Here is a 14,130-nt window from a genome sequence, read left to right as displayed (position 1 = left end):
AACATAACTTTACTAAGTTATTACTCACAGATAATAGGCGTTGTAAGTAGGCAATTCAACTTCCTTGTGGCACTTGACCTACACAGTTACAAAACGAACATATCCCAAATTACACACCCGTAAATGATAACTTGGTCCTTTCTTGTTTTGGTGCATTTCTACCTCATTATGGGGTCTTAATCATGGCTTAGAAATGCCTTGGATGGAATGCGGATGCAAAGATGCACTTGAAAATATTTTTCAAAGTTGCTGAAAATAGGGTTCATGCTCGAGCGTGGCTTTCCTCGCTTGAGCGGACATGCAAAATGTGAAGGTTCGCTTGAGCGTAACTTCCTTCACTCGAGCGGACTGTAAACTTTGAAAAAGTACTGGTTGCTTGCATTTCACGCTCGACGGACGCTCAATACCTGCTCGAGCGTGAGACTCAGACCCTCACTCAAGCGTGACTTTTGTCGCTCGAACGTGCTACAAAATATGCAAACTTCTGGGTATATGCATTTCACGCTCGAGCGAGAATCAGGTCGCTGGAGTGGAAGTGCACGCACTCAGAGTGTTCGCTCGAGCGTGAATTCAAATTCTAGAATTTCTAGATTTGATCTTCAAGCTCAAACTCAACCTTTAAAGCATCAAACTTGATTTTTTTGGGTCAAAACTTGGGAAAATACATGAAAACCCTTAAAACAACATGAATTAAAGATCATTTCAAGAAAATCATGGCCTAATGGCTTGCCAATTATGCAACAATTCAACTAAAAGTTCATGAATGAACCAAGAACATGACATGCATGAATTCTTTTGGCCTTAAGCTTCTCAAAACATGATCAAATGTTACAAAGCAACTTGGAACTTGATGACTCCCTAAAATTAAAGTGAATTCAAAACATGTATGAGGGAATTCTTGAAAACCATACTCAATTTGTAAAGGAATGGACATGCATGCATGGTATGGCTCCCTACTCTACATTTCTAACTCAATTCTTGCATTATTCTACATAATTTTCTTGTGTTCATGCATTAGAGTCTAGACTTCAAGGCTTAAGGACAAAATTCTTAGCTAGAGGCTTGAATTCACTAGTGATAAAGTTGTAGCTCTCAAATTCTCATTAATTCACCAACAAATCCTAGCAATCTCCCTCTTTCTCTTGCCTTTGATCTAAATTTTCCTTCGCTCTTTCTCTCTCTCTCTCCCACGTTTTTGTTGTATAGGCTCAAAGGTGTATTTTCAATGAATGAAAGAAAAGATGAGTGGAGCATGTGAGGAGTTTATAGGAGCTCTCTTGGTGACAATTAACTAAAATAAATCAAATGTGCATTAAATTAATCTAATTTAATCGTTCTGAATTGAATTTCAATTAAACCTACCATAAGGTTCTAAAAGTTCTAACTAACACATAAATCAAGTCAATTTCTGTATTAGATGTTGATAAGGCCTTCAGTTCGCATATCAAAACTAAAACATGAACAGATGTTTCTACGCTGAACAGATATAAACACAAAATAATGCAATGCACATATAAGTAACTTAGGATTTCTTTTTAATTTCTTGTTAGGCACATTAAGCATGAATTAGCGTTGATTATGGGTCAGGGTTGTTACACATTTGCTTTTTCATTGGTGTCGGGTTCCCTGTTTGCGTTCCTTGTATGTATACGAACAAAATAAAGATTTTTCAAAAGTAATTTGAATTTTTGAATTTGTTTTATTTAGGTGTACCTCAAAAGGGTAATTTGGGAAAAAAATGAGGTAGCTGAAAATAAATTGTAACCTAAATAATTTAATAGGGTGTATTGAAAATTTGGGCTGACTTAAATATTTTTTGGTGTAAATAAAATTTCTTCATATTCTCTAGCTATATAGTATAAACCCAGCTTGATTCGAAATTTGTTTATCCCTATCATGCTATGGGGATGTTAAAAAAAACCAACGAAATCGATAAATTGACCTAATCTGGTTTAAATCATCGATTTCGTCTGATTTTTAGTAGTTTCTGTTCTGGTTCTAAAAATACTGAAACCATTCAAATTAGTCTGTTCTTGGTTCCAAAACTTTTGTTATAATTCCAAACTGAACTAGACCGTGACGTATTTATTTATTATTTTTTTTTTATACTTTTAAATGTAAAAATTAAAATATGAAAAGCCTATTATAACTCGTCTTCATTGTACAATTAATTATCAATAATTTGTTACTAACAAAATATATATCATATTTATTAACCAATCCAAACCGATTTTTATAATTCCATTCTAGTTCAACTCAAGGGCTTCTTTCTCACACTCCCCCTCCAAACAAAAGCCTATCTCTCTCTCTCTCTCTCAAATCTCCAGTTCACCAATCTCGATCGGTCGATCAATTAAATTTCACAATCGCAATGACACATTTCTCTTCACTCGTCTCCAATCAAATCCGGTTCTTGTTGCAGAGCCTCAACGATTCCAATTCCGACTCAGGTATTTCTTCCACATTCTCTCTCTCTCTCTCTCTATATATATATATATATATGTATGTATATATACATGCACATAATGTAATAATACACGCGAGAGTGAATGGTGATGATGACCCTGTCGTAGTCGTGATCACTTTAAACTGTAAAATGTATTTGGATTTTGATTATTCTGGTGTCCATCACAATGATCATAGCCTAATACTCCACTGAATTTGTCATTTTTAATGAGCTAGATAACTTTCTTTTACCTCATTTTTTTTGTTTACCAAACAATCGATGGTTGTTTCCTACTGCATTTTATTAACTGAATCATTACTTGAATTCGAGGCTTCCAATTCAGAGACACACGTACATTTTCATACATACATTATGTATCTGTTCACCGTTAGAATTTATGTAGTTTAAAAGAGTTTTTTTCCCCCCTTATTGGTTTGGTTTGAGTTGATTTGATTTTTCATTATCCCGAGAATGATGTGATCATAGTTGTTAAAGCCTCAACGATTTAAGCTCTTGCAAGGCGCAAAGTAAAGTGCGTGCTTCAATGAAGTAAGGAGCATGTGCGATAGGCTTGCATATTAAATACACTTGCAAATAAAAACAAATGGAAATATGTAACACGATTGAAAAAAAAAAAAGGAATAATCTTTGACATATCAGCAAAGAGAATTAAGTAAATGGATATACATGTAACTTTTGCAATTATATGTATGTATGCATCCACTAAATAAAATACCGATTGCATATTTGTAATAATGCAAAAAATATTTGTACCCTTTTAAGTATATTTGTAAACACTAATAATTATGCATTATCAAGTAGTCAAGCATAACTCATTAATGTGTAATGAAATAAGAAATATATTAAAAATGAGTACACACAGTAATATATATACAGGACCATGAATATGATATAAGGAAATTCAATCAATGAGTGGGAAAATTAGAAAGTAAAGATGAAGATATAGTTGGATTTAAAAAAAAGAAAAGAAAAGAAAAAAGGTGTATATTTCTGGTGCTTGGAGTCTAGCAGAGAATGAGACACTTTCTTTGATCTTGACTAGCTTGGTACTTTTTTGGGGGCCTAGGTGTGCCTTTAACAACTATGGATGTGATGAGTCAGTTTTAGTGTTTCTGGTGATGGGTTTGTGATTTGTGAATGGAAATATTTCATGGTCTAGTGCAAGCATTTCTAATTGATTAACTCATTGCTTGTTCTTTTTTTGTTGGTGTAGTTTGTTGAATATGGATGCGAGGGTAGCATATTGCTGCTTCAAACCTGCTTGGATCATATAAATTTTCGTGAGGGAGACGTGCACAACGTGCAGCTTAAGCCAGATTTAGTAGCTGCGATCTTTAGATATTTACTGCAATGGCCAAATTTTAGTAGACCATGATGATAAGTGAACAACTTCTCACGGATTTTTGTGATGAATTACACTTGTCGGCGTCTGAAAAAATTGGAATTGGCCTTGCTTTGGCTGACTCCGAGAATGTTGACATCAGGACAAGTGGTACATTATATGGATTATATTTTGTGGTATCCTTTCTTTGTGGTTCATCCACTTTGCAAATTATGATTTGAATAACTGTTGATTGTTTCTCAGGCCAAAACTTCTGCATGGGCCAGATTGAGGAGTTGTGGAGAAATTCTGCTGTTATAGATTCTTCCGTGCAAATTCAAAATATTATTATGTTTTTGATTAGCTCAGAGGGCCTTTCTAAGCATGTTGACTCATTTATGCAACTACTGTCTTTGATGGAGCCAAAGGAGAGGACTCCGCTAATATTAGCCCCATTGCTTTCTGATGATTTCTATGATGCCAGGTTCTCATCTCTCCATTATTTGTTCTCTTCTGATGAACCAAGAAGTGATGAAATTTATTGTTTGCTATATTCTACAGTTTAGTCTAGTAGTAGCCCTCCTAATTGTCTCTGTGCCATTTGTGGTTGCTGTAGGAATATGGAGTTATTCTATGGTTGCAGAGAAAATGAGTTTGATGCCATTTTAGCGGAGATGGTGAGTGAAACCAGCATGGCTGATATTATGTCTGAACTGGGCAATGGATGCACTGTTGACGCTTCGCATTGCAATGAGGTGTTATCTCTCTTCTTGCCTCTCACTGAAGCCACAGTTTCTAGAATACTTGGCACAATTACTCGCACTCATACTGGTCTTGAGGACAACCAGAATTGTTGTTTAACACTCTACTCTGCCATTGGTAGCAGTGCCACATGTGAGGCATCATGCCTGAGCTCTTGGAATGTTCATGTCCTTGTGGATTTGATTAAGCAACTTGTAAGTTTGATTTGCAATTTAACTTCTAATGTTTATTATCTTCTGGTATTAACAACGCGCCAAGGAAAAATTGGTTTCTTGCCTAGATTATTATTTTCTGAGAGCAGGCTCCTAACATCAACTGGATAAATGTTGTGGAGAATCTGGACCATGAGGGTTTTTACATTCCCAGTGAGCAAGCATTTTTTCTTTTCATGTCCATTTATCTTTGTGCATGTCAGGTATCATATTTATGCTTCTCTATTGGAGACTCAACACTTTTTACTTTTTGTGAAGTTAGTCCTTGATCAGTAGAAAATAATTTACGCAGGATCCCTTTCCGCTGCATGCCATATGCAGGTCTGTCTGGAAGAATGTTGATGGTCAATTATCTTTTCTCAGATATGCTGTATCAGCATCACCAGAAATATTTACATACTCTTATTCTGCTAGGAAACTGGTATGGATTGCTGCATTTTCATGTCTATTTATAGTTTTCTTAATTTGTTGTTGTTGTTGTTTCCTTTTGGGGGGGATGCGGTTCTTACCGCGGCTTACCTTATTAACCGTATGCCCTCTAGTGTCCTTCACTTCCAAATTCCTCTTGAGCTTCTTCCTGTGACTTATCCCGCTTCTTCCTGTGACTTATCGCACTTCTTCCCTTCCGCCTCGGGTTTTTGGTTGTCTGTTTTGTTCTTTTTCACCCTCGTACTCGTTGGAAGCTTGATCCTAAGGCTGTCCGGTGTGTCTTTCTTGGTTATTCTGCTACTCAGAAAGGCTACAAATGCTATGACCCTCACTCTCATAAGCTGTATGTCAGTATGGATGTCACCTTCCGTGAATCGGAGTCATTTTTTTCTCGTCCTCCACCATCTCTTGAGGGGGAGCGTGGTATCGATGAGATTGCGGATGAGACGGCATCATATCAACATGAGTTGTCTTTTTTCCTTCCTACTCAGCGGGCTGTTATTTGTGGTGAGGGGGAGCCTAGAAGTTCTGTTGATGAGGAGTCGGATATCGGTGGTCGTTTGGACAGAGCTGATCTTAAGACTTATTCATGGCGTCAGAAAGAGCCGGCTTCTCTTGTGCCACCAAGTCAATCATCATCTCCTATGCCAGTTCCACACCCAGTGTCCCCTAACTCTTCAGGTAATGATCCTCATCTCATTTCTTTACCTGTTGTTGATGGTCCTGTTACGGATGATTTGAGTCTTCCTATTGCTCTCAGAAAGGGGGTTAGAGCTTGTACTCAACACCCTATTTCTAAATTCGTGTCATATGATTCGTTGTCTTCTCCGTATCGTGCTTTTGTTTCGTCCCTTTCTTCTATGTGTATTCCGCAGGGTTGGAAAGAACCCATCAATGATCCTAAGTGGAAGGTAGCTATGGTAGAAGAGATGTAAGGTTTGAGTAAAAATAACACATGGGAGTTGATGTCTCTTCTAAATGGGAAAAAACCAGTCGGATGTAAGTGGGTGTTCACCATTAAGCACAATGCAGATGGGACGATTGAACAGTACAAAGCAAGACTAGTGGCCAAGGGATTTACCCAAACATATGGAATAGATTATCAAGAAACTTTTGCCCTGGTAGCAAAGATGAATTCCATTCGGGTTATTCTGTCATGTGCGGCTAATTTGGGATGGCCTCTATAACAATTGGATGTGAAGAATGCTTTTCTTCATGGGGATTTGGAGGAGGAGGTATATATGGATGTACCTCCAGGATTATCATCGCAGTCTATAGTTGGAAAGGTTTGTAGATTAAAGAAGGCTTTGTACGGTTTGAAACAATCTCCTAGAGCCTGGTTTGGTAGATTCCTCAAGGCAATGTTGGGATTTGGGTATCAGCAAAGCAATGCGGATCACACCTTGTTTGTCAAACGCAATGTATATAAGGTAACAGTGCTTATTGTATATGTGGATGACATAGTTGTGACAGGTAATGATGAGGAGGAGGTGACCCATCTCAAGATGCAGTTAGCCAAGGAGTTTGAGATAAAAGAACTTGGTCCATTGCGATACTTTCTTGGGATTGAAGTTGCTCGGTTTGATAAAGGCATCTTTATTTCTCAAAGGAAGTACATTCTAGATCTTTTTGAGGAAACGGGCATGTTGGGCTGTAGACCAGCTGATTCACCAATTGAGACTAATCATCATCTTCGTAGTGGAATTGGTGAGCTTGTGGAGAAGGAAAGGTACCAAAGGCTTGTGGGAAGACTGATATATCTCTCTCATACTTGTCCAGATATTGCCTATGCAGTTGGGATAATGAGTCAGTTTATGCATGATCCTCGTGCAACTCATTTGGATGCAGTCTATCGCATTTTGAGGTACCTTAAATCTGCTCCTGGAAAAGGAATTTTGTTCTCTAATCATGGTCACTTGCGGTTGGAAGCGTTCACAGATGTAGATTGGGCAGGCTCTATAGATGACCGACGCTCTACCTCCGGTTATTATGCTTTTGTAGGGGAAAATTTAGTCACATGGCGTAGTAAGAAGCAAGCGGTCGTTTCTAGATCTAGTGTTGAAGCTAAATACAAGGTTATGGCACATGGAACATGTGAACTAATGTGGCTTCAATCTTTGTTGAGTGATATAGGGCTTGATTGGAGTGGTCCCATGACTTTGTATTGCGACAACAAGGCTACTATTAGTATTGCACACAATCTTGTTCAACATGACCAGACTAAGCATATTGAGATTGACAAACATTTCATTAAGGAGAATTTGAATAAGGGTGTGATATGTATGCCTTTTGTTAAGTTTGAAGATCAACTGGTGGATGTTTTTACTAAGGGTCTTAGTAGTAAAGTCTTTCACCCTATTTGTTGCAAGTTGGGCATGAGAAACATCTTTGCACCAACTTGAGGGGGAGTGTTAAGTGTTAGGGGTAGTTTGGTCTTTATGTATTATTCTTATTAGTATAAGTAGTTATGTGTAAGGGGGAAACCCTATGCTTTTTGAATCAATATTGTACAGCAGCTTTCTCTCGTTCTATTTCTTCTTCTTATTCTTCTTCTTCTTCTCATCTATACATTCAACAGTAAACATGAAATTATGACTGTCTTGGTAAAACTTGATCTGAATAGAACTTTCATTCAAATGCCACAGCCTGAAGATCCTCATGGCAATGTCTCCTTAGACAGAACAATTATTTATTTATTTATTTATTTTTAATGCAATGTGGAAATTTGGCGTGTGATGTTTGAAAACATAAATTGTTCAATGCCAAGACAGGATCGGGTTAAAGCTTGGTGTGAATTGCCTGGCTTAGTGGACGGAGAGTGGTATCATAATAACTTATGTTTTTTATAAAGATAATTATGAATGAACATAATGTTAAGTTACTAGCTGTCCTAAAAGCTTAATCTGTTAGGAAATTAGCCCAATAATGTATATCAAGGTATTTAGCACTTAGGAGAAACTAGATGATAGAGAGTTTAGAGTATTGATTGATATGCGCATAATCAAATTCAGAAACCATTCTGACAATGAAGGTAATAAGAGAAGCCTGTGGCCTACCAAAAAAATAAAAAAATAAAAATGGAAGAAAAAGAGCAGCTTGTGATCATAGTTGTATGCATTTTAAAAGACCAGGTGGCTCCATTGGCTCCTTTCTTACTTGGGTGTTTTGTTATCATCTCCTACTCCTCTCTATTGTAATTTGTGATTGTAAGAGTGCCATCTAGATTGCTCACAACTCTATTTTCCATGAGCGCACAAAGCATTCCTGTAAAACATCGCTAACCTTATAGATGTTCTTCTTAAAATGTAAATATAATACACAGAACTATTAAAATTTCGTAGGACTTGGATTGTAATTGGATCAGATGTACTAAAATTGAGTTCAATCCATTATAATTGGATTTTGTGCTATCAAGTCAAGTCTACTCTAGCATCAAAGTAGGTTTGGGATCATAATTGGATTTGATGAACATAAATTTGAGTATATCAATTATAATTTTTTTATTGAGTTGAATTGAAACAAATGAATCTTTTTTTTTTTTTTTTTGATCAGCTTGAAACCAATGAATCCAAGTCAACATCGTAATCAGGTTTTAATTGGATCTTGATTTACCATTGGCAGCCATACTGCTAAGCATAAAGAGCATGGTTCATTTAACTTAAGTGAGTGGAGTTAGTTTTTAGATCCTGCATGTTGTGGTTCTTCTTCAGAATCATGTTTGGGATCATTTGAGTTTCGTATTATCTTCTACCATCATCAACCTCGACACCTAGAACTGAACCCTGTTAGCCAAGTCATGTCTTTCTTGAGAACTTAAAATGATGAATTTTTGACAATTAAGAAAGAAATGGGTTATACGTGGGAAGTGTCAAATTTACATATGAGAAAGAAGAAGAATAGAAGAAGAGTGGAAGAGAGTGTATGGCTGAAGAGAACAGCTAGAGTTGTATTAACACTGATTTTATTATTAGGGTTCTCCCCTTACACAAGTATTTATAATAATAGGCTAAAGACATAAACTACATAACTACCCTTAGGGACAAATAAACACTTAACACTCCCCCTCAAGTTGGTGCAAATATATCTCTCATGCCCAGCTTGCAACAAATTGGATGAAAACCTTACTACTAAAACCTTTAGTAAACACATTAGCCAATTGATCTTCAGACTTCACAAAAAACATGCATAACAAGCCCTTATTCAATTTCTCCTTGATAAAGTGTCTGGCAATCTCAATATGCTTGGTCATATCATGTTGGACCGGATTGTGAGCAATACTGATGGCAACTTTGTTGTCACCATATAGAGTCATAGGATCACTGCAAACAATTCCTATATCACCCAATAAGGACTGAAGCCACATGAGTTCACAAGTACCATGCCCTATAGCTCGGTATTCTGCCTCTGCACTAGACCTAGATACCACTGTCTGCTTTTTACTACGTTAGGTGACTAAATTTCCCCCCACGAAAGCATAGTAACCAGAAATAGACCTTCGGTCATCCATAGAATCTGCCCAATCTACATCTGTTAATGCCTTTAACCTCAAGCGACCATGATTAGAAAACAGGATTCCTTTTCCTGGGGTTGATTTCAGGTACCTCAAAATGCGATGCACAACATCCAAATGTGTTGCACGAGGATCATGCATAAATTGACTTACTATCCCAATTGCATATGCCATATCTGGTTGAGTGTGAGATAGATATATAAGCCGGCCCACAAGTCTCTGGTATCTCTCCTTCTCAATAGAGTTACCAACCCCACTGCAAAGATGATGACTAACCTTAATAGGCGAATCAACTAGTTTACATCCTAACATGCTAGTTTCCTCAAGGTCTAGAATATACTTTCTTTGAGAAATGTAGATGCCTTTGTCAGATCTAGCAACTTTAATCCCAAGAAAGTAAAGCAACGGGCCAAGATCTTTGATATCAAATTCTTTGACCATCTGCATTTTCAGATGTGTCACATTATCCTCATCATTCCTAGTCACAACTATGTCATCCACATACACAATAAGCACAGTTACCTTATTTCCATTGCGTTTAACAAACATGGTGTGATCTGCATTGCTTTGCTTATACCCAAATCTTTTTTTTTTTGATCAGCTGCTTATACCCAAATCTTAACATAGCCTTTAGAAATCTATCAAACCACGCCCTAGGAGTCTGTTTCAAACCATATAAAGCCTTCTTCAACTTACAGACATTTCCAACTATAGACTGAGATGAGAATCCCTGTGACACATCCATATATAGCTCTTCCTCCAAATCACCACAAAGAAATGCATTCTTCACATCTACTTGCTGTAAAGTCCACCACAAGTTAGCCGCACATGAAACAAGAGCTTGAATGGAATTCTTCTTTGCTACAAGAGCAAAGGTTTCTTGATAATAAATTCCATACGTCTGGGTGAATCTCTTCGCCAATAATCTTGCTTTGTACCACTCAATTGTCCCATCAACTTTCTGTTTGATACTGAACACCCACTTATATCCCATTGGTTTTTTTCCATTAGGAAGATGAACCAACTCCCAAGTATTATTCTTGCTCAGAGCTTGCATTTCCTCTACCATAACTCTTTTCCACTTAGGATCATTAGCAACTTCTTTCCAACCCTGTGGGATACACACAGAAGACAGAGATGAAACACAAGCACGATATACAAGACACAATAGATCATATGATACAAATTTAGAAATGGGGTGTTAAGTAAAAGCCCTATCCCCTTTTCTAAGAGCAATAAGGAGACTCAAATCATCAACAATAGGATTGTCAACTATTGGTGAAGAGATAGACTGAGGTGTATTACATGCAGAAGAGCTCGAAACAGGATTTGAAACCAGCATAAGGGGTGTTGATTGACTTGGTGCTGCACATGAAGTCTGCTCTTTCTGACGCCACGAATAAGTCTTAAGATATACCCTGTCCAAACGACCACCAATATCAGGTTCACTATTAATAACACCCTAAGGCTCCCCCCAACCACAGATAACAGCCCGCTGACTAGGAAGGAGAAAGGATAACTCATGTTGATAGGACATCACCTCATCTGCAATCTCATCCATAACACTCTTTCCCTGAGGAGATGGCGGAGAAGAAAAAAAGGACTTAGATTTATGGAAGGTGACATCCATACTAACATACACTTTATGAGTGTGAGAATCATAGCATTTGTAACCCTTCTGAGTGGCAGAATAGCTAATAAAGACACAATGCACAGCCTTAGGATCAAGCTTCCCACGGGTACGAGGTTGCAGATGAACAAAACATAGACACTCAAAAAACCTGATGGGGAAGAGAAGAGGTGGGATAAGCTATATGCAAAAGTTTAAAAGGAATCTGGAATTAGAGGACACTAGAAGGAATATGGTTGATAAGGTAAGCAGTGGTAAGCACAACATCGCTCTAAAAAGAATTAGGGACATTCATGGTAAACAAGAGAGAGCGAGCAACTTCAACAAGATGGCCATTCTTGCGTTCGGCAACTCTATTTTGCTGAGTGTCAACACAACTAGTTTGATATAAGATGCCATGCTCTGCTAGGTATGGTCGAAAAACTCCATCAAGATATTCAGTCCCATTATCACTTCAAAATTTTTTGATTTTAGTATTAAAAAGATTGGTCACTATTTTATGAAACATTTGGAAGCAAGAAAACATTTCACTCTTAGTTCGAAGTAAGTAAATCCAAGTCACACGGGAATAACAATCAATAAAAGTAATAAACCATTGAAACACGGAAGTAGAAAGCACAGGGGAAGGGCCCCACATATCGGTATGAATAAGCATAATGGAAAAGTACTTTTATTAATTGAAGGATAACAAGTACGTTTATGCTTTGCAAGTTCACAAGCATCACAACTAAAATTATTCCTGGGACAATCACGAACTAAAGAAAGAAAAAACTTCTCTAAAATACTAAAGGAATGATGAACCAAACGACAATGCCACTGATGAAAGAGATGAATGGAGGAGCCAGTAGTGCACTGAAGAGCCTAGGTAGAGGACAAAGATAATGTAGGATGACATCTAGAAGGTACAGGCCACCATATGCTCTACCATTGCCAATCATTTTTCCCATAACTATTTCCTGAAGGACATAATGGGTAGGAAAAAATGTCACTGAGCAATTTAGAGAAGTAGTAAGCTTACTGACAAAAAGTAAGTTAGTAGACAAATTAGGAACATGAAGCACAAATGAAAGATAAAGTAAAGAGGAACAATGAATAGAACCTTTGCTGGATACAGATGATAAAGTGCCATCAGTCACTTTAACCTTAACCTACCCAGAACAAGGAGAATAAGAATAGAAAAGATTAGAGGCACCAGTCATGTGTTCGGGAGCACCAGAATCAATAATCCAAGAGGGCGACAAGGATGTACTAAGGGCACTAGCAGGAATACCTGTGTGGAAAAAATGAGAGGAAGCTGAAGCAGAAAGGGAAGGAGCTGTGGCAGATGGAGAATCAAGTCGAGCCATCAAATGGTTGAGAGTCTACAACTCATCCCGGGAAAGAGTACTAGGCTTAGAAGAAGGACTAGCAGCAATCTCAGACACATGTGCTTGGGGACGAGCTAGACTCCCACGGACGACCATTCAACTTCAAACAATGCTCCCAATCACGTCTATCTTTCTTACAATAATTACACTTCAATTGATCCCGATCAATTAGTGTACCCTTACTCCCAAACTAAATTAGACTAGGCTTAGGATCCTGAGGGGTAGGAGTGGCAACCAAGGCAAAATGATCTTGAATAGAGGAATCGACCATTGTACTATGACTCTCCTCTTGCTGTACAAGAGCATAAGCCTCACGTAAGGTGGGAAAATGGGAACTACCCAACACTTGAACATGAATCTAATCATACTCTAAATTCAAGCCAGCAAGAAAGTCATACATATGCTCCTTGCCATGGAGAGGGCTATAAAGGAGGTAATGGTTCCGGTTGTTCAACATAGTGTAACCATAGCTATTCAAACAACGAAGGAACTTGTTTTGAAGGTTAGTATTGCCATTTTCTTTTTTCGTTCTTAGTGGTTGACATTCTTCACTATTGAGCTGTAATGTTTTCATTTTGTTTAATCTACATCCTAGGATTATGCCATGGAGTCTGATGAAACCTGTATATACAATGCTTCCCACTTGATGGTAGCGAGTCTAACTGGAAGTTTGGCCCATGTCACATGCAAGGTGTTTTTAATCCGTCATCCTAATTCTTTGGTCATTATGTAATTATTACATTAATTTTTTTTTCTTGTCTATTACATCTTTTATTGTTTCATTTTTTTGGAATACTAATCTGTAAAGTAGTTAATGATGGGGTCTACAAACCCAGAAAAAATGATCAGAAAATCACTCAGAGTTTCCAATCAAGATTTATTCATACGATGGGCCCACAACAACAACATTAAATATACACCTATTCTGAGCACTTTTCTGGTTAATTTTTCTGGGACAATAGACTTTCTGAATATATTATTGTTTTCCTCTAAATAAGACCATCTCCGGTTATATTATTACTGGCAGGAACCTCTTCGTGTCTCCATATCAAGCCAACTGAGGAATTCATTGCAGGGATTCAACATCACCAATGAAGCTCAAGAAGAAGCCGTTGCTATTGTTTTAAATGATAACCTTGACCTTGGTTGTGCAGTGATTGAGCATGCTGCAACAGACAATGTATGTTTCCATGCATCAATGATATTTCATATTCCCTTCCCTGCCTGTACATATGCGAACAAGTGTATGGTAATGTCACTGTCATTAGGATTATCATTGAAGGGTAGAACTTTTTTTTGTAATTTCGTTCAAATGTTTAAGAGTATCATATTTCATATATCATCATGAAGTAAATTAGCAAATGCAGGAGACTTAGATCAAAGCTTGACATTGAGCCCCTATATTTTTAGTGTTACTTATGGATGCACTTTC

The 14,130-nt window shown here is 37.5% G+C and overlaps 1 protein-coding gene across 1 annotated transcript in view; it reads left to right on the top strand.

Moving 5' to 3' along the window:
* Positions 1 to 2,255: 2,255 nt before the first annotated feature.
* LOC114302215 (uncharacterized) overlaps positions 2,256 to 14,130 on the top strand; it is a 31,033-nt gene continuing 19,158 nt past the window's right edge. The window contains 11 exon segments of the mRNA XM_082894896.1: positions 2,256 to 2,450; positions 3,681 to 3,959; positions 4,053 to 4,272; positions 4,405 to 4,744; positions 4,852 to 4,965; positions 5,055 to 5,183; positions 5,446 to 6,102; positions 6,394 to 7,471; positions 13,079 to 13,200; positions 13,294 to 13,389; positions 13,726 to 13,878. Of these exon segments, the coding sequence (XP_082751022.1) occupies positions 3,839 to 3,959; positions 4,053 to 4,272; positions 4,405 to 4,744; positions 4,852 to 4,965; positions 5,055 to 5,183; positions 5,446 to 6,102; positions 6,394 to 7,471; positions 13,079 to 13,200; positions 13,294 to 13,389; positions 13,726 to 13,878 (3,030 nt within the window). The 5' untranslated portion in view covers positions 2,256 to 2,450; positions 3,681 to 3,838.

The sequence above is a fragment of the Camellia sinensis genome, chromosome 1 (assembly GCF_055761805.1).
Source record: "Camellia sinensis isolate YWXY chromosome 1, ASM5576180v1, whole genome shotgun sequence".
In the NCBI taxonomy this organism is placed as follows: domain Eukaryota; kingdom Viridiplantae; phylum Streptophyta; class Magnoliopsida; order Ericales; family Theaceae; genus Camellia; species Camellia sinensis.
This window is presented reverse-complemented; position numbering and strand designations above follow the sequence as displayed.